This window comes from Plectropomus leopardus, chromosome 10, assembly GCF_008729295.1.
Source record: "Plectropomus leopardus isolate mb chromosome 10, YSFRI_Pleo_2.0, whole genome shotgun sequence".
Taxonomy (NCBI): Eukaryota; Metazoa; Chordata; class Actinopteri; order Perciformes; family Serranidae; genus Plectropomus; species Plectropomus leopardus.
In genome coordinates this window covers 28882521-28907438 of record NC_056472.1, presented here as the reverse complement: position 1 = coordinate 28907438, position 24918 = coordinate 28882521, and the positions used below count along the sequence as shown (strand labels likewise).

Below are 24918 nucleotides of genomic sequence, written 5' to 3'. Positions count from 1 at the left end.
ATGTATTAACCCCATGACACCTGGATCAATATCAGTTTTCTTGTGCTGCATTTGGATGCATTTCACAAGCTATTTGACAGCTGGAAACATAAACAAATTGGTTTGACTTCTTTCGAAAATTGGGGGGAAAAAAGGCAATGACCGATTAGGCAAGAAATGACCCACATATTGCAAGAAATTTGTAAAAAGTGACAAGAAAATTACCTAAAGATTAGTTTTAAAAAAGAGTAGAATTGTTAGAAAATTCTCTAAAAAACTGGGAAATGTGTGTTTTTTTTATATACATTTTTGCTGATTTTTGGGCCATGTCTTGTTAAGATGCTTGTCTCCCTGTTACCTTCTAGAGCTCCAAATATTCTTCTGAAGTTATGAAATCTGTGAAAAACAGTGGGGCCTTTCTCAACGTCTCTCTGAGAAAAAGTCAAAAGTTTTGTATACAATTATGAAAAGAAAGCGAGAACCGAACTAAGTGACATGTCTGTCTTTCTGTCTGTCAATCTCTTTCACTGCCTTTCAGCATCACAGACAATGCTGCTACGCCACCTGCAAGTGCACCTACACACGCATCCCTGACACGTAACAAACAGCACTGGATGAAACATATCCGATTATAAAATTAATTATTATGCCACTCAAGAGGACATGTTGTTTAATTGCATGTTTCAGCTCTTTTGTCTGGAGTGAAAAAATGGAAACTAATGTCGCAAATGATTATATGAAAAAAGGAAAAGAAAACAAACATAGTTCGACTAGCAGTCCACGACAGACAACACGAGTCACAACAAATTTGACTGTGTAAATTCTTAGCCTGGGACAACCCTAATATGCAGTATATGAGCTGGCTGAGGGACGACAGAATTTGTTGTAACTCCAGTTTGCTGCACAATGTTAAAGGAAAGGCTGGCTACAGACTGCCAGCAGAGAGGTGTATCAAAGAGGGCCTTCACTGTACAATCTGTCTACATGGCTACCTCAAATTCTTAACCACATTGTTGGAAGAGTGAAAAAAAAGCTGACAAGATGTTCAATTTCCACTTTTGCAATGTATATTTTGCTCCTGAAGGACAGTCGTGGGATAAATGCACAAAGAGGGAGTTGTACAACTCTCAGACAGCAGTCAGGGAGAGCAGCGCCACGCAGAAAAGCACCGAGGCTGATTCATCAACACAATCTGTCAGGGCTGAGCAGTTTTATAGAGAGACCAGATCTATGGAAAATTCTTGCTGTCTCGCAAAGTGAGAGGGAGCAATAACACATGCTGGTGTTTGCAGAATGCTTAAGCAGCCAGTGGGACATCTTACAGAGGACTCGGAGGTCAAACTGTGCCGTTAAACACGAGACAAATATAGATACAGACGAGGGGACGGAGAGAGAGAGAGAACAACGCAGGTGGACAGATGTAGAGATACGATGAACATGAATGGGGCAGAAGTTATATAACTGAGGAAGATGAGAGAGGATTAAAGACCACCAAAGGTTTGTTTCTATCCTCTCTCCAACTCTCATGCTTCCATCATTTTTTCCTGCAACAAGTCGCCTCTTGTGAGATTTGGGTCTTTTAACGAGACTACAAAAAGGAACAAGAGGTTACAAAAAATGCCTAATTTCTCTGTAGGTTCCTCTCTGCAATGTTATCAGACTCATAATAACATTCTCTGCAAACAATGCGTTTGCAGAGATTTGAAGAAGGCATCCTTCTGCTGGTTTTGTGTATGTGTGTCGGGTCATGGTGTGTGCAGTCATGCACGCCCAGTCATCATAAACGCTCTCCACTGATTCGTGGCCTGTCTGCTGGCCGCACCGAGGCCCCTAACGAACTCCACTGCGTTTTATTGGCAATCCTGCTGCTGATGTCATCAAGCAGGGACAGGATCCAAACGACCCATCAGAGGAGACGGCCAGCCGCCCTCACAGATAAAATTCTGCAGTTTATGATAATCATCTTCCTCCGCTGCTTTCATCTACAGGCAGGGTGGAGAGAAGAGGCTGCAGCAGCCAGGTCCTCTCCAGAAACAAGGCTGTTATTGTTGTTTGTTAAAGGAAGTAAACCTGCTGAGAGGAGGAGAGGAAGATAGAGTCGGCTTAATTAGTGCCTCAACATTTTCCTTATCTTGTTTATATTTCTATGGAGGATTATCACACTTGAGACAAGTGGTGCTCTGACTGTTTTCACTTGTGTAGCTGAACTCTGTGCTCAGCAGCTGCTGTGAACAGACTCAGAGGAAATGCAACAATATGCTGCAAAATACGCCACATAAACAGAGGTACACTCAGGGTGCTGATGTGTCATGATACTGGAAATTTGTATTATGTTATGTTATGTTATTATTTGTTGGTGTGATTTGGTGCAGCTAGTGCTGTTTTGTTTATATGTAGTTTGTTTTATCGTAAGTCAGCTAATTTGACAAATTTCCCTACACGGACAATAAAGTATGTTGCATCACATCGCATTATAAATTTAATAGTCCATACCAAAACAACTAAATACTACCAAAAAAAAAACCACAAACAAAAAAAACCCCACAAGAAATCCTATGTACTTGAACATACACTCCTTCATTTAAAAAGTTCAAAGGAAATTGAATTCAATTTTTATTATTAACTCCTTGATGATTCACCTCTAAATGTGGGGTGCTGATCTATGTGGGTTCATGAAATTTTGTGGGTAGGAAAAATATTAATAAATAGCTTGCTGTATATTAACATTTCTCCTCCGTTGTTGTTCATGTTGTTCACTTGTAGATGCAGGACTTGAGAGCTGGTCTTTGTAGTAACCGATTTGTCCCGCCCCACCTCCACTGTGATTGGATGGCTGGATTAAAAGTGACAGTGACAAGCTCAGTGTTTTACCCAAACTTGAAAATTTTTAATTTCTCTGTGACAAAAAAACACACCAAACATTCAGCACTCTGCACAAAATAGACACTCAGCGCTTCGTCATGCAGCTGCCATTTGTAGCAGTCTGTAAATAAGCAACACTCATTTTAAAGGATTAACTAAATACACTAGCCTCAGAAAAAAACTTCTTTTAGATGAGTTGAGATGAAGCTGTCTCTGCAGCTGCAATTATCACCATCCTGCACTATTTGTTTGTTGGCATTGACTTGGGACAACAATATTGGTTCTTGTAATATCCCTAGAGCAGACTTTCCCGCCACAGACTCTGAATCATAAGCCCCTTTCCCACTGCATAAAAAATCCAATAATACCTGGCTTTTGTATTTCGTGGGAAAGTTAACAACTGGCATTCACACCCGGGTCAAATGACTCTGCAGTAGTCATGGGTATTTATGGGCTCCAGCTCCAATCAGGAGTAATGGAAATACAACACCTGGGTGAACAAACTGGTTGTAGCCCCCACAAAAACCGTTCTTCCCCGCCCAAGCAGCGTTCAAACATCAATCAAAATTAGTCTGCACTGAGACTGAAAGAGAGGCTGATTAATTTGTCTAAACCAACTGTATCACTGGTCTCCATGCTGCTTTCTACTGTTTACTAATCTGTTTTCTGGCCTGGCCGTGACGTCAAATGTGACACACCAATTGTCAAAACAAAACAAAAAGGCATGCTTGTCTGCTGCAGTGCTGTGTTCCCGGCTCTAGTCTACTGGCAATGGAAAAGGAGTTTTTCCCTTGTTTAAAAAACCTGTGTACACATGCTAATTTGGGTAAAAAGGAAGTCATAGATATGATCTGACTGTTGCATATAGCTCCTTTAAATGATCCTTCAGATGGAGTTAAATCACACACACACAAAATCTGATTATACAACAATAACTATAAGGAACAGACAGGATTGGGTTGACAGTTCAGGATGTGTTTGTATAAACATAATGTGAGAACGTGTGGGAGAAGACCTTCAGTTCTCTTTTCAATGCAGAACACAGTGCAGAGTACAGTTTTTTTGTTTATCTTTTTGTAATTTCTTTTTGTGGCTTTTTGTACTTGTTCGCACTGTTCTGTGCGTTTCTGTCTAGACTCTCGTATCTATCAGAGCTTCTCTGCTCTACAGTGAGTTCAGTCTCTCACAGCTGCTTGCAGCTTACAAATGATATCCTCATGTGTAATAACTGGATCATTGGCTGAGTTTAGGACGTGTTTGAGTGGCGGATTACAGCTCTCCCTGTCCCTGGGAACGTAACATTCATGTGTCATTTGGCAGACGATTTCATCCAAAGCTCCTTACAAAACCAATGCACACAGTTATTTTTTAGCACGGCTGGTCCCAGCAGGAGTCGAACCTCTCACCCCGGCTGTGTTAACGTCATTCCCCACCATGAGGGGCCACAAAACCAGCCTGTGTCCCCCTCTAACCTCCTCACCCTTCCCTGCCATGCTCTAAATCTGCTGTCTGGGAATTTGGCTCATCGAAACAAACAACCCGGCGGCCTCGGGGCACCACTAATCCTGAAAGAGGGAGAGAATGCAGAAAAGATTAATACGAACGGAGAAATGGGATGGAGAGAGGAGTAGAGATAGGACGCTGCTAATGGGCGAATGAAGGAAAGATAAGAGGAAACCAGCAGAAGGAAAGAAGAGAGATTGGTATTTAAATATTAGGGCTCAACCGATGCTGGATTTTTGGATAAATACAGGAATTATAGTTGAGTGATCTGATAAAAACATATTGGCTGATATTCAGTTAACAAACAACAAGAATATATGATAAAGAGCTTTTAAATTAACTCCTTAAAGTAATTAAAAATAAGCACGTCACTCTCTGTTGGACCAATGAGGTAAAAGCGACAGTTTCCAGTTGACATCACACTTGTCAAAATATACACTCATTCTGACACATCTGTGATAAGTTAACCCTTTGATATCTGAGCAAATTGGCTTGATTTCTTTCAAAAACATGGGAAGAGTGTGACAGCAACTTAAAAAGAAATGGTCCAAAAAACATAAAGAAATTAGTAAAAAGTTAAAAGAAAATCAACTGAAAATGAGAAAGTAATAAACAAACAAAAACATAAGAGAAAGAAAATGACCGCCAGAAAGTGCAGAAAAAAACCTTTTCTTGTCACATTATTGTAAATACAAAATTATAAATATAGCTTTTAGGAAAATGTTCTGTTTTTTATTTTTTTAAATAATATCTTAAATAATATCTTATAACCATCCACAGCTAATTTTCCATATATATTTTCTTTTGTATTTGTGGGACATTTCATAAAGTTGCTCATTATTTTTTTCCCTTATTTTTGAAAGAAATCAAACTAATTTTCTCAAATTTCAGAGGTCTAAATGCTAGTGAAAGGCATCTGAATGTAGCAAAAGAACACTGATGTTGATCCAGGCGTTAAAGGGTTAAAATCGGCTTTTAAAATCATCTAAGCCATGCGAAGTTTATGTGCTCTTAAAAAAATGACCAAATTTATTGCCCGAGCTTGTCTTATTTCCAAAATCTTTCTGCATGTGTGTGTGTGTTCACCGAGTCCATCCCTCAGTGATCGATTTTCAAGTGTGCTGTAATGCATTTTAAAAGGCTGAACACTAAAGCTGTCAAACCTGTAGGGAGAGAGATAGGAAGACGTTCAGGGAAAGCCAGACACCAAACAGTCTGGACTCGTCCTCCCAGAGGATTTTTTTTTTTTTTTTACCTCAAACCTCTCAATATCTTAATCTTGTCTTCTTGCTACAGTAAATATGATGTCAGCAGGAAAGATGCACATCTGCCTTGTGGATATTTTGTTGCAAGAATTTGGAGATGTGTCGGTGAGGAAGAAGACACAAACCAAACTTTGTTTTGATAATTTAAGGATATACTATGCAGGATTGTCTGTCAATGTCTGTAAACACACTCGCCACCAAAAGTGAAAATGAAGGGCCAGCTTGTTTTTATTAAAACTTGCAATATTTGCGTTTTTTTGGCACTGTTGCTGACAGTTTGCTACCTTCATATAAAGTGCCAACCTAATGTAGTCGCTGTGGTACACGCCCATAAACGTACCAAACACAGAGTCACTGCAGAAAAGAAAATACAACGTCACACACTAATGGGTCATTAGTTATTATTGAGAGAGAATACTTTTCTATGAGCCTATACACTGTTTTTTTGTTTGTTTGGGTTTTTTTTTTTAAGAAAAACCCTACATAGTATATCTTCAACAGTATAACACTCTTTTTAGTGCAATTGAACTACAGGACAAGCAAAGTTTGCAAAAACTGGTGACTCTGTGTTTCAGAGCCTTTGATTATGAACATTCAGTGTTTGCAACAGAATAAGAATCTATTTGTGATGGGAAGGAAGGTCTCATGAGAAACACAGAGGGAAAGAGAGGGGATGAGTGAATCAATACACTGTGTGCCACTCTACCATGAAATGAGATTGTACTCAATTTGAATTTTCAAATTTAGAATGATTGGACAAAATTGAGAAGTGAAGCAGAATGCAAAGGGATTGAGTTAATTGCTGCACTAACATCATCGTGAATTCCTGGAGAGACTGGTTATTGTTAGAAAAGGACAAGAAGGTAAAAGATAAAAGGTAATAACTTTCATTCAATATGCAGAAGGAAAAATCTTTACCCCAGCCCGTCTGCTGGTATGTCTGATGTTCAGGGTTTTTTTTTGTATGTATTTTTCTTTAAAATGTGTCTTTAAAAATGTCTTTAAAATGTACAACCACAATATTAGATTTGGAGCAGCATGAAATTTAATTTTGTAACATGTTTTGTAGAGGTGGGCAATTATAGAGAAATCAAATATTACAATATTTTTGACCAAATACCCTGATATCAATATTGTGACCTAAAAAAAGAAAGAAAATGAGCCCGGTGTAGAAGGGGGGCGACTAACCAGACACACTCACAGGGACTCACATGTACTAACATACATTTTCAGCTGGACTGTCAACCACAACAAAAAACAGAGAAGCTCAGGTTACTACACACACACAGAGGTAGCGTGCATCATTTTCTGCTCAGGATGCCATTACTCCACTAGATCCTCACAGCAAATACTACTTTACTGCTTTATTAATGTTCTGAATGTCACATACAGAAATTATTAAAATAAATTGTATTGGTGCAACTACCTTAGATATAATAAAGCCCTCAGGGGGCTCTTTTGCCCCCCAAAATCTGTCTGTTATTACACTCAAATATATACTTACACATATTGTACTAAGGATAAACAGGAAGGAAATCCACACAGAGAGGGAATGTGAAAAAAAGAAAAACTAGGAGGAATTACATTTGAAAGCCTTTTATTATAGTAAAAAAGTCATTAAAAAAGCCAACATTTTTCAGCCATTACCGGTCTTCTTTAAAGCATTTAAAGCTATGACTAAGACTTTTAGTGGTCGAAACATGTTGCCGTTTTTAATAATTTAGCCAATAAGACTTTTTAATGTAATTCGTCCTTGTTTTTCACATTTTTGGAGTGCCTGTATTTCCTTCCTGTTTATCCTATTGGTTCCCGTTTCCATGAGCACCTGACACAAGTTTTTGACCTACGGTTGATTTCAATAGCCTACAGAGCAACCAGTCATCTCTCTCTTTTTCTACATATAATACTAACTTCTGCCATTCAATAAATGCAGGTAATATTATTCATTCTAATCACCGACTTGGTCTCCTCTGACCTAAATGTCTCCTTAACAAATACATAGCGTGAAAAGACGAATACTGAGCATCAAATGACTTAATGAGATCAACATTTTCACACTGCAATGAAGAATCTGTTAATACATACAAAACACTGTACACACACACACACACACACACACACACACACACACACACACACACACCATACACAAGCAGACACACACAGTCTCTGGTGTAAGCAGTGGGCCACTGTTGACATGTAATGGAGCCTCCTAAAGGGATTAAGGGGTAGACTGTGAAATGTGCTGAATGCGCCTGCTTGGTAAGAAGGGCCCTGAGGGCCAGCAGGAGAGACAGGATTAAGTCACCCGCTGTGAGTGTGTGTGTGGTTACTGTGTGTCATTTTCATACTTTGTCATGCCACTTTGCCATCAGCTGATCCATTTGCTCATATTGTTTAGCATCCAGTGGGGTTGCATCAAAGGCAGGAGGCACAAAGACGAGCTGCCATGGAGACCATCGTCAAATTAGCGGTGTGATCCCAGCATTTGTTGCCATCACACCGTATCACACTGACTGCTGTCAGCTCTGACAGATATTTTGCATTTAGCATTAATGGAAACGGTGCACTTGTGAAGTCTTGAAAAGGATATGACTGATGAGTTATTCTGCCCTCAGCACTCTGAAATAAATGTGGCTTGTTCTGCTGTGGAAGTCCCACCTGATGTGCTTATACTGCATTAGTCCTCTAGACTATCCTTTCTTCAATGTTACGTCTCTTCCCCCGAGGACGGCTGAAAATAGAACAAAGCTGCTGAATCTTTCTCCATGCAAGAAAACATTAAGTAAATTTAAAATGTGGGACATCCAATAAAGTAAAGTAGAGGGCGTCTAGAATAGCTGCAATTGACCCTTTGCTGAGCTCCTCCGTAAAGCTGCTATGAGTCAATCCTAGGTTAGCATCTCGAAGTGGGCACGTGAGGCTTATCAATCTTTCCGAACGAAGGAAAATGCCAAAACCGTGCATATGTAACATGCGAGTCCGACAGCAGACATTCTCAGACTTTAGAGCAGGGTGTGTTTTTTTGGCTGATATCAGACAGAATAGTCAACTTGTTACACTATATTTCCATTGTCAGTCTGACATTGGGTCAACACTAACTGATTTCTGTGAGGGATGAGGATTCGATTTTCCCAAAACAATCACCACAGACCAATATATCTGCCGGAGTCTAACACTGTTTCAAGTCCAGCCTGATGCTTAATAATGCAGACAAACTGGATTTGCCCGAGTTTTTAAGATTTGAATAGAGTGAAGTATACAAAACTAAAATGCACTACTGAGAAATCGTGTCCATTTAGAACAGCCTTGATAGTAGCGTCTATCTTGTCTATAGCGCTCGCTGCTGTTACTTCTCATTGGTTGTGGCACACTGTTTGACCACAGCTCAACAACGGCATTAGTTCTCCCCCTGGTGTAAGTCCCTCTGCAACATTAATTGGACGTTTTTTTTTTTTATTTCAACCCAGAATGTACTGTTTCACGTCATGAGTCCAGAAACGTAGGACAGCTGAATCCATCAAAGATCATCAAAAACTCCTTCATTTGCTCCAAGGTAATATGCTTACTAACTTCAGGTAGCATAGCATGTTAGCATATAAGGACGGCTCAGTATTAATTATAAGTAACTCATGCTTTAACTGTAAGTTTGGTATTTGTGAACCATTTGAAGCTGTTTGCGCTTTAAACAAATGGAAAGCAAGATAATTTAGTTTTGCTTGCAAAAAGCTAAAAGATACATTAGATAATAAAAGCTATGGGGTGTCATAACTAAATATGCATGAATTTGCTTAAAATAAAACAATATGTAATTATTTATCCCGCTGTACAAGAACGTTGTTGCTCCTGTTGCTGTAAATTGTCAAACCTGTGGAGCCTGACACTTGAATTGGGACCAGTGAGCTTTTCCCTCCAATTAACTACCTTTTTATTCACACCACTCAGCATATGTATTATAACATAAAAGCAGCTCTCAAATACATTTTGAAGTCCTTTCTGTCTACTTTTCTCTGATATTTCAGAAATTTGATATTCTTTCCTCTCACTGATCACTATAAACAGAATCTAAGTATATATGCAGAATCTAAAGGTGACGGGACAAGATTTCCCTATAATAAGTGTCCTAGTCCCCATTATGGTCCACGTGTAGTCCAAATAACACTGACAATGTTTTTACAGCAGGTGAACAAAGGTAAACTTGGGTCTGATATTGTCATCAGTCTGAAAGCTGATGGGCTTCAAGATTGATCTTTAACAGATATAAGTAAAAACGACATATTAACATGTCACTGGCGGTGCCAAAACTTGAAAAGGTTGACGACAGCAGCCAAGGAGGGTGAGGCTTAGCAAAGGGTCAATTTGTTGTCATAATTATGGGCTTTTAATTTGAAGTTATTTTGCAAGGAGTTTTCTTATCATTCTTAAATAACTGAAAAGTAGAACTTCCTGTGTGAACGTCTGTATACATCTACAATTGTTCACCATTAAATCATGGGGCGATATCTCTTTCTTTATTTCCCACTCTACATTGGTCTCTTCTTTCCCTCATTAACTTAATTCTCTATCTCCTCTTTTGTTCCCTGTATTCAGTGCATGGTCCATTTACCCACATCTTTCTGCTTGTCATCTCCGTTACAAGAATCTCTCACTCTTTTTCTGTCCTCTTCCCTCTACATCCATTTCTGTCTCATCTCCACACCTCTCTGACTTAATCCCATTTGGACTCTTTTAACCTCGTCGTCCTTCCAACTCTTCTCCCTTTGTGACTTTTGCAATGTGGTTGAATCATAATTATCAAAATCTAAGCAGGATAGATACCTTGTAATTTCCCCCTTGGTTTGTAGAGGCACGGTAGGCCATTTGTTTGCAGAGTGGAATTAAAATTTCTCTCCCGTTTGCTACAACATCTTTTCCCCTCAGTCTCTCAGTGTGTGTGTGCAGCTGCCTGCTGGAGCCGAGCTGCCAGTTACTGAGCATGTCATCACAGCAATATCTGCAAAGGGGAAAAGGACTCCCAGGGGAAGCCAGACGGCTGTTGCTAGAAACAACTGGGGTGGCCTCAATATGTGCTGCTCTTTTGCAAGAATGTCAAAACATTAAAGTTTGCATATTTGAAGCTGCTGTTTCAGATACAAAGACTTTGTGCAAATTGTATATATATTGTCATTTCGCCCTTTTAACTAATCTGGCAATAGTCAGATAAATACGTCACTACAGATTTGTTCATTTTCTAACTATTCTGCACACTGGCTGCACCTAAAAGGCAAGAAGAGCCAGAAAACTCTCATAACACACAACAAAACTGGCCTAATAAGCTGAAGGTGTCATTCAAGATTCATTTATTGTCATTTTACAACATGGGGTTGCACAATGAAATGCAGTCGTAGTCCCTTAAGGCCGGGTGCCCACATAGCATTTTCTTTTTTCAGCACCAACATGTTTTTTTTCAGCTGTTTAGGTTATCCTGAGAAGCTTATTGTTAATATCTTTACAGGAATCAAAAATCCTTGACTTTTCCCAAGGTTTTAATGATTTTGACAAACTCCATGACTTTTCCAGGTTTCCTGTACTGTGATGTCAGGGTTTCCCACACATTCCTTTTTTGTGGCCACCACAACTAAATTTTTGGAGCTAGACTGTTCATACGGAGTGTTACGGGAATATGATTAGTTTGATTATGATTAGTGCACTGGGGGCAGAGACGGCGCAGCAGAACAACAGGCGCACTGAAAGAGCAACTCTGGGTCTAAAAGTTTACTTTCACTTACAAAAAGCGGTTCCTCTCATCCATCAATCTGATCTGATCAGCTTTGAACGGATCGACAAATTAATTATCTACCCTGCGAGTGACAAAATGCTGCGGAGGTGAAAAAAAAACTATGTGGAGCTCTGCCTGATGCACTGCATTCACAGACTCACAAAAACCTCTGATTTTAGAGATATGCAGAATGATACAAATGCTTTTCTGCTCGAGAAAAATGCAACATGGACAGACGCCCTTCTGCAACCCAACAAAAACAAAAAAACAAAAACAGATGTGCATTTCCTGTAGTGCATTTTTTGATTTTTGCATCAGGAGGATTGTAAACAACAGAAACAGAAAGCCTGGGGAATTCTCTGGGCGGATAATATGTCCAGCACATTAAAAATTCAACACCAGGGAAACATTGTCCATCAACTTTGACTAGGTTTGAGTACTAAGCATCAACAATGCAAACATGGAGTCCGCCTCGCCTCATCCCACCGGAGTCCTCTCCAACAGCCTGATCTGGGATTCCACGACTGAGCCAAGTCTCTGCACAACAGTCCTCCAGAAAAATCTCCCCACTATAAACCAAAGTCTGTATATACTGTGCATCCTTGTGTTGCCGGATAAAAAGTAAAATATCCTTGTAACAGACACCTTTTTTCTGTTTTTCCTTGAGTCTGACCAATATTGGATTTTTGGGGCCATTGCCAGTATCAATTGGAGCGTAAAAAAAAAAATCGCAATACTGCTTTATCGGCTGATATTACATATATATGTAATTATGCAATGTTATTATCCCTCAGATATGGTTATCAAATACTTGTGACAAAGATATGTAATGAAGGCAGGATATTTTAGAGTTTAAAAATACCCTTTTTTTTAAAAAAAAAAATGCTATCAGAGCACTTAAACTTTATTGGGAATTTGATCATTCTAAATTACTGTAAGTAAAACAAACTTCATACAGTGTACGCTGGACAACTTAGAAGCCGATGTAATCCGCAGATAAAACTGTCAGACCCAAATATCAGTCGGCTCCAGTTTTTGCCATCTGCGACATTGCCCCTCTATGTTTGAAGCTAGTGAATGAGAAGAGTCTTATTCATGTTTACATTTTGACTTCCAGAATGTGAAGCCTCAAATTGCTGTTAGCACACAGTGATAATTTCATAATTACTCCACTTCTCTTTGATTTGTTTTGCCTTCCCCGGAGAAAATCTGGGCACATTCACCTCCTTACAACTTTGCCCTCTCTCACATCTTTTTGTGCCGAATCCCTAAAAGTTTTCCTAATTCACAGTGATGGCAATGCTAGCCAATTCCACTCTTTCCTTTTATGCCGTGTGTGTCTCTCTGGGTTCCTGCTGGGCAGCGGCGCAGTGGCAGTCAGTCAGAGGGAGTGAGATGCCCTGAATTTGTTTGACAGGTTCAGTGTTTGACAAAAAATGAGAGGGGAATCAAATGCTCCCTGGCGAGATCAAACAGACCGGCGGTGTGTATACTGCAGTGTGCAGTCATATCAGTCCCTGGACAACACGACAGTTAAGCTCTATATCACAGCGCAGACAGACAAAGACAGAGAGTGAGAGGGGAGTAACAGGTAAAGTGCAGCATAATGAAAGAGATACAGGGACAGAACTGAGAGGATGAACAACTGACAAGAATCTGAGAGAAGGGAGAGGAAAATACAGGATGTCTTGGTAGCAGAGACAAAAGGCGTGTTATTTTCTTGTCGTTTATGACAACTTCTTGTCTTTCACTTTGACCCTGTTTACGATTGGTTTTAAAATGTGTCATGGGTAATCGGATCACAAGTAAACAGCCCTAAATTCAGGGTTCATACACATTTTTACCAATAAATTTCCATGACTTTGAGGCAATTTTGAAGTAGATATGTTCTCTGAATGATCATCGATACTTCTTCTACAATAGCTTTTAACATATACATATATGATAAAAATATTGAATTCAAAACCAGATTAGAACGGAATATTTAAGTATAACTTAGAGACTGTTCATTATTTATGAACTAACTATTTATGAACATTATTTTTTTTAGTTTGCCTTTAGGAAAGAGGATGCAACTTTAAATGTTTTAATTTTTTTTGCTGCCATTTTTTTTAAAGAAAAATTCCTTTAAATAAAAACTTTCCTTTAAACTTTTTTTTTAAACCCTTCATTAAAAAATTATGACCATTGTTGTTTGTTGTTACAGATCTTTGGGGATTTCTAAAGAAAACGTTGGCATGTTTTTTTTTTTTTTAAAGAAAATTTTTAGAGAAAACATGCCTTCCAGCCTTTTTTATCACAGCCAGAAACTGTAAAAACAGAAATTATTACTAGATTTGCAGATTTCAGATGGTCGTTGAACACATCATGTGTTACTATATAAGTTTGTAAAAACAAAAATTCCAAAACTTTTCCAGGTCTGGAAATTGCTCTTGCAAAACTCATGACTTTTCCAGGTTTTTCATGACCGTACGAACCTTGTAAATAAAACTGTAAACAGCCACCAAGACTCATTGTGATCTGCTCACTCAAACCATTGCTGAGGTGGTCTTGGACACATTTGACCACATACAGGGTTCCAAGATTCCTTTAAAAGTCTTAAAATGTCTTAAATTTAGTTTTTGATATTTCCAAAAGTATCTGGAATCGGTAGTAAGGGAGGCATTTAAATTTAATGGTTGAGCGTGTCTATTCTTTGTTCAGTTTTTATGATTATTTCACTCTCTATGCTCAAAACTAGTGAATCAGGTTAATGTTATTTATGTTTATCACCACCATTATTGCAATTATCTTTTTCCGCTGTCTGTCTACGAGCTTTCCCTTCATTCGCTGCTCTATTTCTGTCATCCTCCTAACTCTTTATCTTCCATCGGTCCACAGGGTGGTTGTACTGTAGTGTTTAGTGCACAGTCTGCAGCCTTTTTCTTAGACGCTCTCATCTCGTTATCCTACATTACAGCGCTCGGCTTGCTCCCCTGACTTCTCCCGTCTCTGTGCAATCTGCTGTTCCTCGCTCAAATCATCCCCGTGGTTCCAGCCCTTCTTTTTTTGTTTGTTTGAGGGAACAAGGAGAAAAAGTCTCAGTTTTTCTTCCTCCTCACATGCATAATGGATTTCAGCCAGGAAAAAGAAAACTTGAAGTCACATGGAAAAAATAGTATTTAGTCCTTTAGGCACTTGAATCTGCAGTAATAATTTTATCACTATTAAATTTCATTTACCAGCGAATATTACTTTTAATGGAAACAGTGATGCAGCACTTAGACTGAAGAATGCTGTCAGGTCAGTGGTAAGTCTTATTGTGGGAAATTTAAATACATTAGAGTTGGGTCGATTTTCCAATTTGCCGGTCCAGGCAGGTATACAAGCTCAAAGTGGTTTGATTTATGAAAACCGACTGAACCAGCATTCGTCATTATGACACAGCCCTAAATCCAAATAAAATTGCATTGGTAATAAGCAATTTGACAGCAATAAAGTTGTATCGTATTGCATTGTATCGCATCGCATCACATTGCATCACAACATGTTTAGGAATCATATTATACAGCTAAACAAGCATATTTTCCAAAGTAGTGGAGTGGTTGTTTCTTAATTGCAAGTTCCATTTACTTAATTGATAATGACATCAGTGAAATTGCAGCAGTAGTAGAGTGCCAGATGCAGAAAAAATGCAGAGAGGGAGATGTCTGTACCACTGCTTCACTAAAGTCAGAGTGACACAAATACATCACTGTACTAAACTCTACTGAGCTGACACTGGTGGGCAGCATACCTGCCTGTATACAGCACACTCTGCTGCAGTCCTCAGAGGTTTACTATCACATTTGCTCAAACAATCAGAGGACAGTATGTCAGACTGGAGGGAAAACACCATCCGAATGTGGGTACACTGACTACAGATCCTAAGTTTCTGTATTTTTTTTAAAAACCGAAGGTAAACACACCCTTGAGCTAATGAGCTGCAGGTATTGGCAGAACAAACTCAAGAAGAGAGAAAAAGACACCGCTCACCAAAATAGCTGCAAGAAGAAAAGCCGACAAAACATTGTGTTTGATAAATAGGTTGTTTTATCTTTTTCGAATTGTAGCTGTTTTTCTATCTTTCTTGTCAAGTTTCTCTTCCTGCCAGCAAAAGTAGCTGATGTAGATTCATCAGACATCATGTTATCCTCAAACTCTCCTCTACCTCCTGCTGCTTTGAAAGTAAACAGAAGGCTAACGAGCCCCCCAAAATATTGCTCTGATTAAAGACACACAAAAAACCCTTCAAACATAGTTATTGAAAATGCTAAAAGTTACACTCTTTTCTGCTCTTTCATGATCTCAAAGTGGAGATGAAAGAAAAATGCCGCTTTGACCTTGAGATCTCATTCCCATCCAAACTGTGCACCTATTAAACATTTTAAACCAAAAACTTCTAAAGAAAAATCCATTTCCTTATATTCTTATTTCAAAATCCAATTATGTTTTCTTCCTGTAAAACAAAAGATGACACATGATACCACGACATCCATCATCAATTAATCTGCAACTTTTAGACGCACAGAGCCAACATTCATTAGGCAGCTATTAACAGCAAACTACATCAGTGTGTCTAACACTGTTTTTCTGGCTAGAATTCATTCACTTTGAGAAAAGTGGTGTCTGTGACCAGATTATACGCAAAGCATTTTACAGTGAACTGCTTCAGCAACTGACGTTACGTGAAGCATACAGTGGACTTTGTCTCTCTCTTTCCCTGATGGACACTACTATCTCGTCAGCATTACACCTTCAAGTAGTTTTGGACGATATATATCGAATACACTACAAGTATTGTGGCTTTTTCCACATGTGATATATAAAATGACTATATCGTGAACACCAAGTATAAATTATCACATTGATTTTAAACACCACTGATGTTTAGGTTCTCTCAATCTCTTCTACGGCCGGCTCTCTACCTTTCACAGGCACACACTCTCACACACACACACACACACACACACAAACACACAGAGCAGGGCTTTTGCAGAGCCCAGACTGTGACTATTTAGTCACATTTTGCGACCACAGAGCAACACTATGACTTACAAATACTATTAATAAATGAGCTAGAGAGCTGTTAGTTTGTTTCCAGCTTATAGAGAATTAATCATCAAGTTTAACGTCCCTGCGGTAACAGTCTAACTTAATGAGTGTTTGTATTTGCATAACTCCAGTCACGACTATTCAGTCCCATTTTGCGACCACGAAGCACCAGTGTGACTTGCAAATATTAGTAATAAGTGAGCTGGAGAGCTGTTTGTTTGTTGTGCGCTCACAGTGAATGAATCCTCACGGTTAAGGCCTTGTTTTTTAGATTAATTGATTAAATGCCTTTTAAGACTTTTTAAGGATCCCCGGGAACCCTGGAATAGAGAGGAGAAACAGCAGCGTGGAGATGAGTAAAAGGAGGAGATGATCTAGTTATACCAGTGTAGACGGGCGACCAGGAGAGCAAGCAGAGGTGTGAAACGAGAGAAAAAGGTAGTGAGGACATCAGAGGAAGAGGTACAAACAGAAGGAGAGACTAAAAGAATAACGGTGGGGACGGACAGAGCAGTAAACACAATCCATCACCGCTGCTGAACAGAGACCAACACCTCCTCCACCTGAATGCTGATCTCAGACTCTTATTCTCTGAATCTCTCTCCTTCCTGTTCGTTCTCCTTCTCTGTGTTTCTGTCCCTCCGTCTGCATTTCCTTCTCTGCCTCTCTTTCTTTTCCTATTTGGTCGGACATTATTCACCTGTTTGTCCTTTATTCTGATGGTTTTATACAAAGATTTGTGACTTGGAAATCTTTTATCACTTCCATTGTTTTGTAATTCACAACAGCTTTCTACTAGAGAGGCGTTTTATAGGTCTTATAGTTCGAGCGTAACTCCTTCATTTCCTCTCAAGTCTTTATAAAGAGCTTGTTTCAGTTATACAACTCTGAACCAGCTGGGAAATGTGATAACCTTTAATAATAATAATTAATAATGTGTTAACTTCAATGTCACAGAAGTTTACTGAAGCATTTATCTCCTGGAAGTGACACTTTTATTGTCTTTCAATGATTATTAACCCCTTGAAACCTGAGCAAATCGGCACCAGAAAATCAGCAAAGAAAAAGGAAACTAAAGAACAAAAACAAACAAGAGAATGGCCTAAAAATGTGCTAAAATAATTCTTACAATCATAAATATATTTTCTGTTAATTTTTCTATTTTTTTATCATTATTTTTTATTTTTAAATTTTGTATTAATTCCCTCTCTGCCCTTTTTTTTAAAAACATCAATTTTCACTTTTTCTTCTTCTCACCTTTTACCAGTTTCTTGAAATTTGCTCATTGCCTTTTCTCATGTTTTTTTTTAAGAGAATTTCAGGTTTTAAAGGTTTAAATATTTGTGAAAGGTATCTGAATGCAGCACAAGAAAAAACTGATGTCCATCTAAGTTTCAAAGGGTTGAGCACATAAAGCACAGAAAAAATAAATAATGGACATTCAGAGATGGTGTCTTCAGCATGAGTCACTCCTGGAAAATTTTCAATGCACTCGAAGCGACAGACCAACGACACAAATCCAAAGTCTGTTCAGTCAGTTCTTGGAGCGATAGTAGGAGCTTCCTGGCTTCCACCTCCTGTCTGAAGATTAACTCTTGGGCTCTGCAGAGCCGGCCTCAGAGATCAATGGCTGGCCTCCATGCTTCGCGGCACTTTATGGCACTTTATTGAAAACGTGATTAACAAATGCAAACAATCAAAATGAACTCTTCTGCAGAAGGACTTTAAGCTGCTCTCTTTGGTTTCTGTGGCCTGTTTTAAAGCAGGACTTTTGTACGTTTTGTTCTTCATGCCAAAGTCAGGGAGCATCTCTGCTGGTCTTTTGACTGTCTTGTTTTTACAGTTTATTTATGGCATATGTTAACATACTTTTTAACATACATGTTAACATTGTTGTTCTTCCTTGAGGTAACTTTATTTTGTGCTCGTTTTATGTTGTATATGGTTGCTTTGGAGTTAATTTTGTATTTTTAATCCACGTTTCTGTCTGTAACTTTTTTTGCTCTCTGTGTTGGCCAGGACACTTTTGAAAAAGTTTTTTTTTTTTTAATCTCAAAAGGTTTTCCGGTTAAAAAAAAGGTTGAATTACAAAAATTAAAAGCAATCGAAATTCTGCGATTAATTGTGATTAAAAAAACCTGACAACCCTAATTATTTCCTTTTTCTTTACTCTGCATCCCATCTATCTTTACATCTCCTCTGTCTCGATCTTTCTTACTGTTCCACGTCTCTCTTCTGTTCCCTTTGATGTCGTCTGTCTCATCTCCTCCTGCCGTTTCCTGCTCTTCTTCGGCACTAATGTCTTAATTCAGCCCTGCTTCATGTCTTGTTTTCTCTCTGTGACTCGGCCCCTCCCTCAGTCACAGCTTCATCCCTAACGACACGCTAACATCCAACTGGGAGCGACGCTGATAAACTCTGCGTCTGCTGGGAGTGGGCCCAGGGGAGCTTCCCAGTAACAACCGTCTCCTCTGCTGCTGGTTGACTGGAGCAGTTGAGGAGGTTAAGTGCCTTGCTCAAGGACACGTCCGATGAAAGTGAAGAATGAGTCTCACTGGCTTTCCTCCCCCCTCAGCCATTCATCATCCTCATCCTCCACTCCCATCTCTTTATCTGTAAGCATCACCTTCACACACCCTCCGCTCATCCTCGCTGTCCCGTCCCAGTTGTTCCTCCACCCTCTCCTCCGCTCCCTCCATCACTGTCTCTCCTCCGAGCCCTCCTATGCTCCATCTCCCTCTTCTCCCACCACCCACCGCTTCTATTATCGCTCAAGTGCGCTCTGATGAATGACTGAGTTTGATTTTTTAAGGGGAGGAGGTGGAATCAAATCGGAGAATAAGAGTTGACGTAAGTTTTGCCTGTGAGGCACTTTAGCATATGTTGTTATTCAGAGTGATTTAAAATCTCTCTTCATCAGTTTCAAAAAGCCAACGCGCGACCTCTGCATCACTCAGTGTGGTCGGGCAAAGTTTAATGTGTGTTTTCAACGTTAGGGGCGTTATTCGTGGGAGTAAGCCAAACTTGTAGGTGATTAGATCAGCTTTTACTCATTGTTGTTGCTTTTACTAACCGACAGATGACTAATAAGTCCTCTGCTTTGTTATATCACCTGATGAGGAGAACATTTATGAAGCAGCTATACCATCCGCCACAATCAACTCTTAATAAACGCGTTTTTATGTATATTTCGTCTATTTTTCAAAGGAAAAACCTGGATAGTTCTACATATTGCTATTTTTTTAAAACTTTGTTCCAAGCCTGCATCATTATTCATTCCTCTTTTAACTGATCAAGAAAAATACAGTTTTAATTTTTTTTTAAATTTTTTTAATTTTTATTATAATTTTCTTTTATATTAATGTATCTTGATTTGACTTTTATCTCTCACTATGTTTATTTTATACACCAATACATCAAAGCAGATTTCATGTATGTAAAAACCTACATGTCAATAAAGCGGATTCTGATTTTTATTGTCATAATTGTCTTGTTTTTTGGAAACCCTTTTCAAATTTAAAATTTCTTATTAGCTTTTTTCATTTTCTACTCTGATTCGTCTTTATGTCCAGGTCTTCCACATCTGCGCTCTCATCATCTCTGCACCATCAGTACAGTCGGAAAATGGCTATAACGGCACTATCGAAGCAGTTTCTACCTTTACATGGTCCTGGTGGCTCGTTTAGGAATACGGACTCTGTGTATTTCTCTGTGGATTGAGCTTTTTGATACTTTCATGATATATACATAGCTGCTTCGCCTGCTTTACAATTAAAAAAGACATTAACATTTTACTTTTTACAATATGGGACCTTTAAAATAGTTCTAGAGGGAGGTTTAATAAATCATGACTTGCAAGAAAATACCCATTATTATATATTCTGGTTCACTAATGTGAAATGAAGCTGAATGACGATTCTTTTCAAACCGGAGAGAAACAGAACCCTCATTTTCAAATGCAGTTTAAAATGAGGGCAGCATTAATAAATAAAATAATGAATGAGGACTCAAAGAGCTGATACTGAAAATCAGCAAATGTGTTTTCAGGCTGTGTTTTAAATAAAATGACATATTACTACTACTACTCTCCTGGTACCTGCAAAAACCTCCTAAAATTGTAAAAGAGGGCGCAGAGGATGTGGGCGTTGTAGTGAACACATATTTGATGTATTTGCTCCCATTACAGAGGGAGCGCTGCTTGGCTGTGCATGAAAGCGAGGAGTGGATGGGATGGACAGAGAGAGGAAACAGAAAAAAAAGAGATACATTCAACTTTCATCAGCTCCTTAACCGAGAGCCAAAATCTGCCTGCTGACCTTAATAGGAGCAGAGAAGAGGAAGGATGACGAGAGGAGGTGAAGAGGAAAAAACAAAAAGAGGAGAGGGCTGACAATGAAACCTCCTTGCTCCTCGATAACAACACGCATACAGCTGAGTACTCACTTCCTGTCCAGAGAGGTAGTAGGCGGCCAGCAGTCCTCCTATGAAACGGATGTTGACCTCAAACACAGAAACCTCGGCATTCTGGGAAAACAAGAGAGCACAGAAAAACATCAGATAGGATGACGCAAACAATTTATATAATTTTTTCCCATTTTATGACGTCAATCAAATCAAATTAATTGCCATTGTACCATCTATGTTTGTGCAAGTGAACTAAGAGTGACATTACTCTGGAACAAAGTGCAACATAAATGACATTATATGCAAGGCCACAAACATTTTTACAACACAACACAGTCCCAGAGAACATATATCTAAGATCTATGAACAACAATAAAACAACAGCAGTATGAAGCTGTAGAAATAAAAAATGAATATAATCAAAGAGTCCAGCAAAGTGTCCTAGATAAATAATGTAAAGTAAGAGTCTTATATAAGTTGAAAAGAAACAAACAAATATTGTTCCTCTTCCTGTGGTGCTGTTTATCAGTCTAGATTGTTTTGGTGTGAGTTGCCGAGTGCTGATGATATCGGCAGTGGATTTCTGCCTTCTCTCCAACATAATGGAGCTAAGTGGCACTCGGCTTCTGGTGCACAAAGTGCTTCAAAAATTAGGGCTGTCAGCATAAACGTATTAATCTTGATGCAGTTAAGGGCCGGCTATTAACGCATACATTTTTTTAAAATCACATTAATCGCTTACTGACATTTCCATCTTTAAGAGGCTAAAATGGGCTTTAAGTTTTAAAGGTCGATTTATGATACTGGTATCATCTGAAACTAGAAGATCTGAGGAATATGGTTAACCATGTTAACAGATTAATCGTGATATAAGGTCCCTTATTTATTTATTTTTCTATCAAGCTAATTGCCATCTAAGATTTCTGTTTTAAGAGGCTTTTCTGGGCTGAGTTTTAAAGTTACAGTGATGACATTGGTATCATCTGAAACTCAAACTGAAGAATCCAGTAGTACCACTGCATCATGTCATGTTAGGGAGCTACACAACGCTCCAAAGTTAGGCTACATTTTAGCAATGTCACTGCCATTTAACAGGGATCCCTTCACCTCCAGAAGATGTGCGTACCCACGAGCCTCCCCTTTATAGACCTGCCCACTTTATAATAGTCCCATGCAGTTTTTCGCTGTCTTTTGATTCCTAGTCCAGGCAGTCTGGTAAGAATTGTTTTAGCTTGTCGATATGGACTTCAAAACTTTCAAAACATTGAAAACACGCAATTAAAAATATAGCTGCATTTCACTAAAGGAATTCTGCGATTGATCGCAATTTAAAACATAAATTGTTTCACAGCCCTAAAAATAATTTAAAAAACATATAAAAAGTTCAACAGCAATGTCTCCTTCCAGAGATCATGACCCAGTTAACATTAGCTGGCTGAGCACCGCTGAGCTAGTTAATGTTACAGCTCAGCTGAGAAGGACTCCAGTATTTTTTTTATTTCTACAGGAACAACGCACAATAAAAAGTCCCTGCACAAGAGTTAACTAGCAGCCAGTTTGCATCTCTAGTCCTTGAGCAGGCAGATGAAAAAACAACAGAGCAGCAAACATATCTCATAAGACAGCACAGTACATAAAAACTTGAAAAACTCAAACTGAAGGGGAATTTGAATTCTGGAGAAGAAAGTAACATCTGAAATCAAAAACTCCCCAAATCTGATAATACTTGCGTCATAAATCTGTAACCTGCCTGCAGATTGATGTGGAGCTGCACAAAATGTAAGCAAAAGCCTCAAACATCACCATCAGAGTTAAAAAAAAAAATCCAGATATTTACTACAAGTGAGTTTTTCTATGGATAACCACTGCACACACAGTTTATGCATACATTTCCTCCACTAATTAAGCCCATTGTTGTCGCACTGGCTATTATTTTATAGCTTGGGGTGCTACGAGGAGGATGAGAGAGTACGCCAGTGTTCACCCCAATTTTCTTGTTTGCAAAGCACAGCTTAATTGGGGCTAAATCTCAACAAAATCTCCTTTTTTCCCCACTCTAATGTACCCTGAAGAATTATCGCGCTGCTGCTGGTCCTCTTCTGGTTTAGACAGATTTCCCAGAAACCACAGCGATCTCAGTGGCCTCGTATCAGCATGTGGTCTTCAGCATTTTCTTGAGACAACTTAAAATTATTTAAGATTATCACAGCAAAGTAATGAAGGTGAAATATGTACATTTTTGGGACTGACAACTCCCTTGGTACCATGGTAACCCTGACGTAGTAAGACTACGACTTGTGGCCGAGTGCATTTAAATGCTGAGAGCTGCGTGCAAATTACAATATGATCTCACTCTGATATTTTCGCAGAAGAGATGAAAACATACAAGAGTTGAGGACTTAACCTCCACATCTCTCTAAAGGGCAGTCTCAATGACCTCCATTTGCAGTAAATGCACTCCAGAGGTGATAGACAGTAAGAAGCGGAGGAGGAGAATACGAGCATTGTCTGAGTTTTAAAAATGGGGCTTCAACATTTGCTACTGGAGGTCGACAAAACGAACATAATTGCCACACTTATTTGTGCTCTCTTCTGTTGCTGCATGAGGTAACTGTAATCTTTAGTCAGGAGCAGGTGTCCGCAGACAACATTCATCACCTGTTTTGACGCTCAACCGTAACAGCCTCCAGTTTCGGGTCACCAGTGGTGGCTGCCAAATCACTGCCAATTTACCCTTGACTTCCAGCTACCCTCCACTGACATACAGGAATACTTCAGCTGCAAGATGACCTTTTCATATCACTTTACTCCCTACGTGTTGCCTTGAATTTGTGAAGATTTTTTTTTTTCTCTCAAGGGTGAACAGGAAATCCAAAACAGGCACACATTTTCCATGAATTAAAGTAATCAGGGTCCTATTTTAACAAAACCAAAATTGTAACCAAATATCTATTTGCAATCTTTTCCACTACCCCAGTATGATCCAACTCATTCATCATGTTACAGGCTCAGTACCTCCCAAAACAAATTCCCAAAACACCCTGATTGCTTCAGTTCATGCAGAACTGTTCACCATAATTGTTCACGTTTACTGTGGAAGAAAAACTGCATCGAGGGTTGTGGAGCTGAAAAATAAAACTGAGGATCTGCACCATAATTGTGTTTATTTAGCCTTTATCTGACCAGTTTGGTCCCATTGAGATTAAGAATCTCTTTTTCAAGGGAGACTTGGCAAAGACAGTCAGCAGTGAAAAACACAAAATTGCAGAGTCACAAAATGTGTAGGCTGATGTAATTTTTTTGTTATAAAATATTTTATAGAAATAAAAATCAGCATTGTTTGGGAACTGGACAGTCGTCTTGGCACCCCTTCTCTCACAAGACTATACAAATAATTTCTATCAGAGTGTTTTCTGATCTACTGAGGACCACAGCATTGTGTGTACACGTAGAGCAAAGCTGCCTTATCCCCCTTTTTTAATGATCTGAAAGCTGTCTGTAGTTTGTAGGATTTTTGCCTCTAGTTCGTAACAAATCTGCCTCCGAAAAAAAGGGGGCCGCTCTACCTGCTGCATCTCTACAAACTGCCTCCCCTCTGGTGTCAGAAAAGACAGCAGGGACGTAGCAGCACCTACAATCGACCTTGAGTTAAAATGATTTCGCACACTTGTCAGAATGTGTGATAATGCAGCCGTGTCACTAGCAGCTGGGTCCTCCCTCACATCCCATGAGTGCAGTTGTGCTGGCGGGAAGAGAGTGCCGAATCCTGACTGTAAAAGGAATGAGGTGGAGAATCTGTCTCATCTCTGCAGCTCCACCTACGTTATTTTCTTCTTGAGTAGATCCCACTTTGTCCAAGACCCCTGAGAGCATATCTCTACTGCTCTTGCTTTTTTCCCTCTACAAGGTTCCCTCTCTGTTTTTATCATGTCTTTTGTTTGCACACTCCATGCATTTCAATGAGGTCAGTACAGATAAATGCATATGCATTAACCTCGTAAATTCCTAATGCAGAGAGCTCTCTCTTGAAAATTAGCTTACATACCATAAAACTATGCCTCGTTTTCTCAATAA

At 39.1% G+C, this 24918-nt stretch overlaps 1 protein-coding gene across 1 annotated transcript in view; it reads right to left on the bottom strand.

The window, feature by feature from the left end:
* man1a2 (mannosidase, alpha, class 1A, member 2) overlaps positions 1-24918 on the bottom strand; it is a 173657-nt gene that overhangs the window by 44042 nt on the left and 104697 nt on the right. The window contains exon 6 of the mRNA XM_042494453.1: positions 20884-20964. Within this exon, the coding sequence (XP_042350387.1) occupies positions 20884-20964 (81 nt within the window). The remainder of the gene's footprint in view (positions 1-20883; positions 20965-24918) is intronic.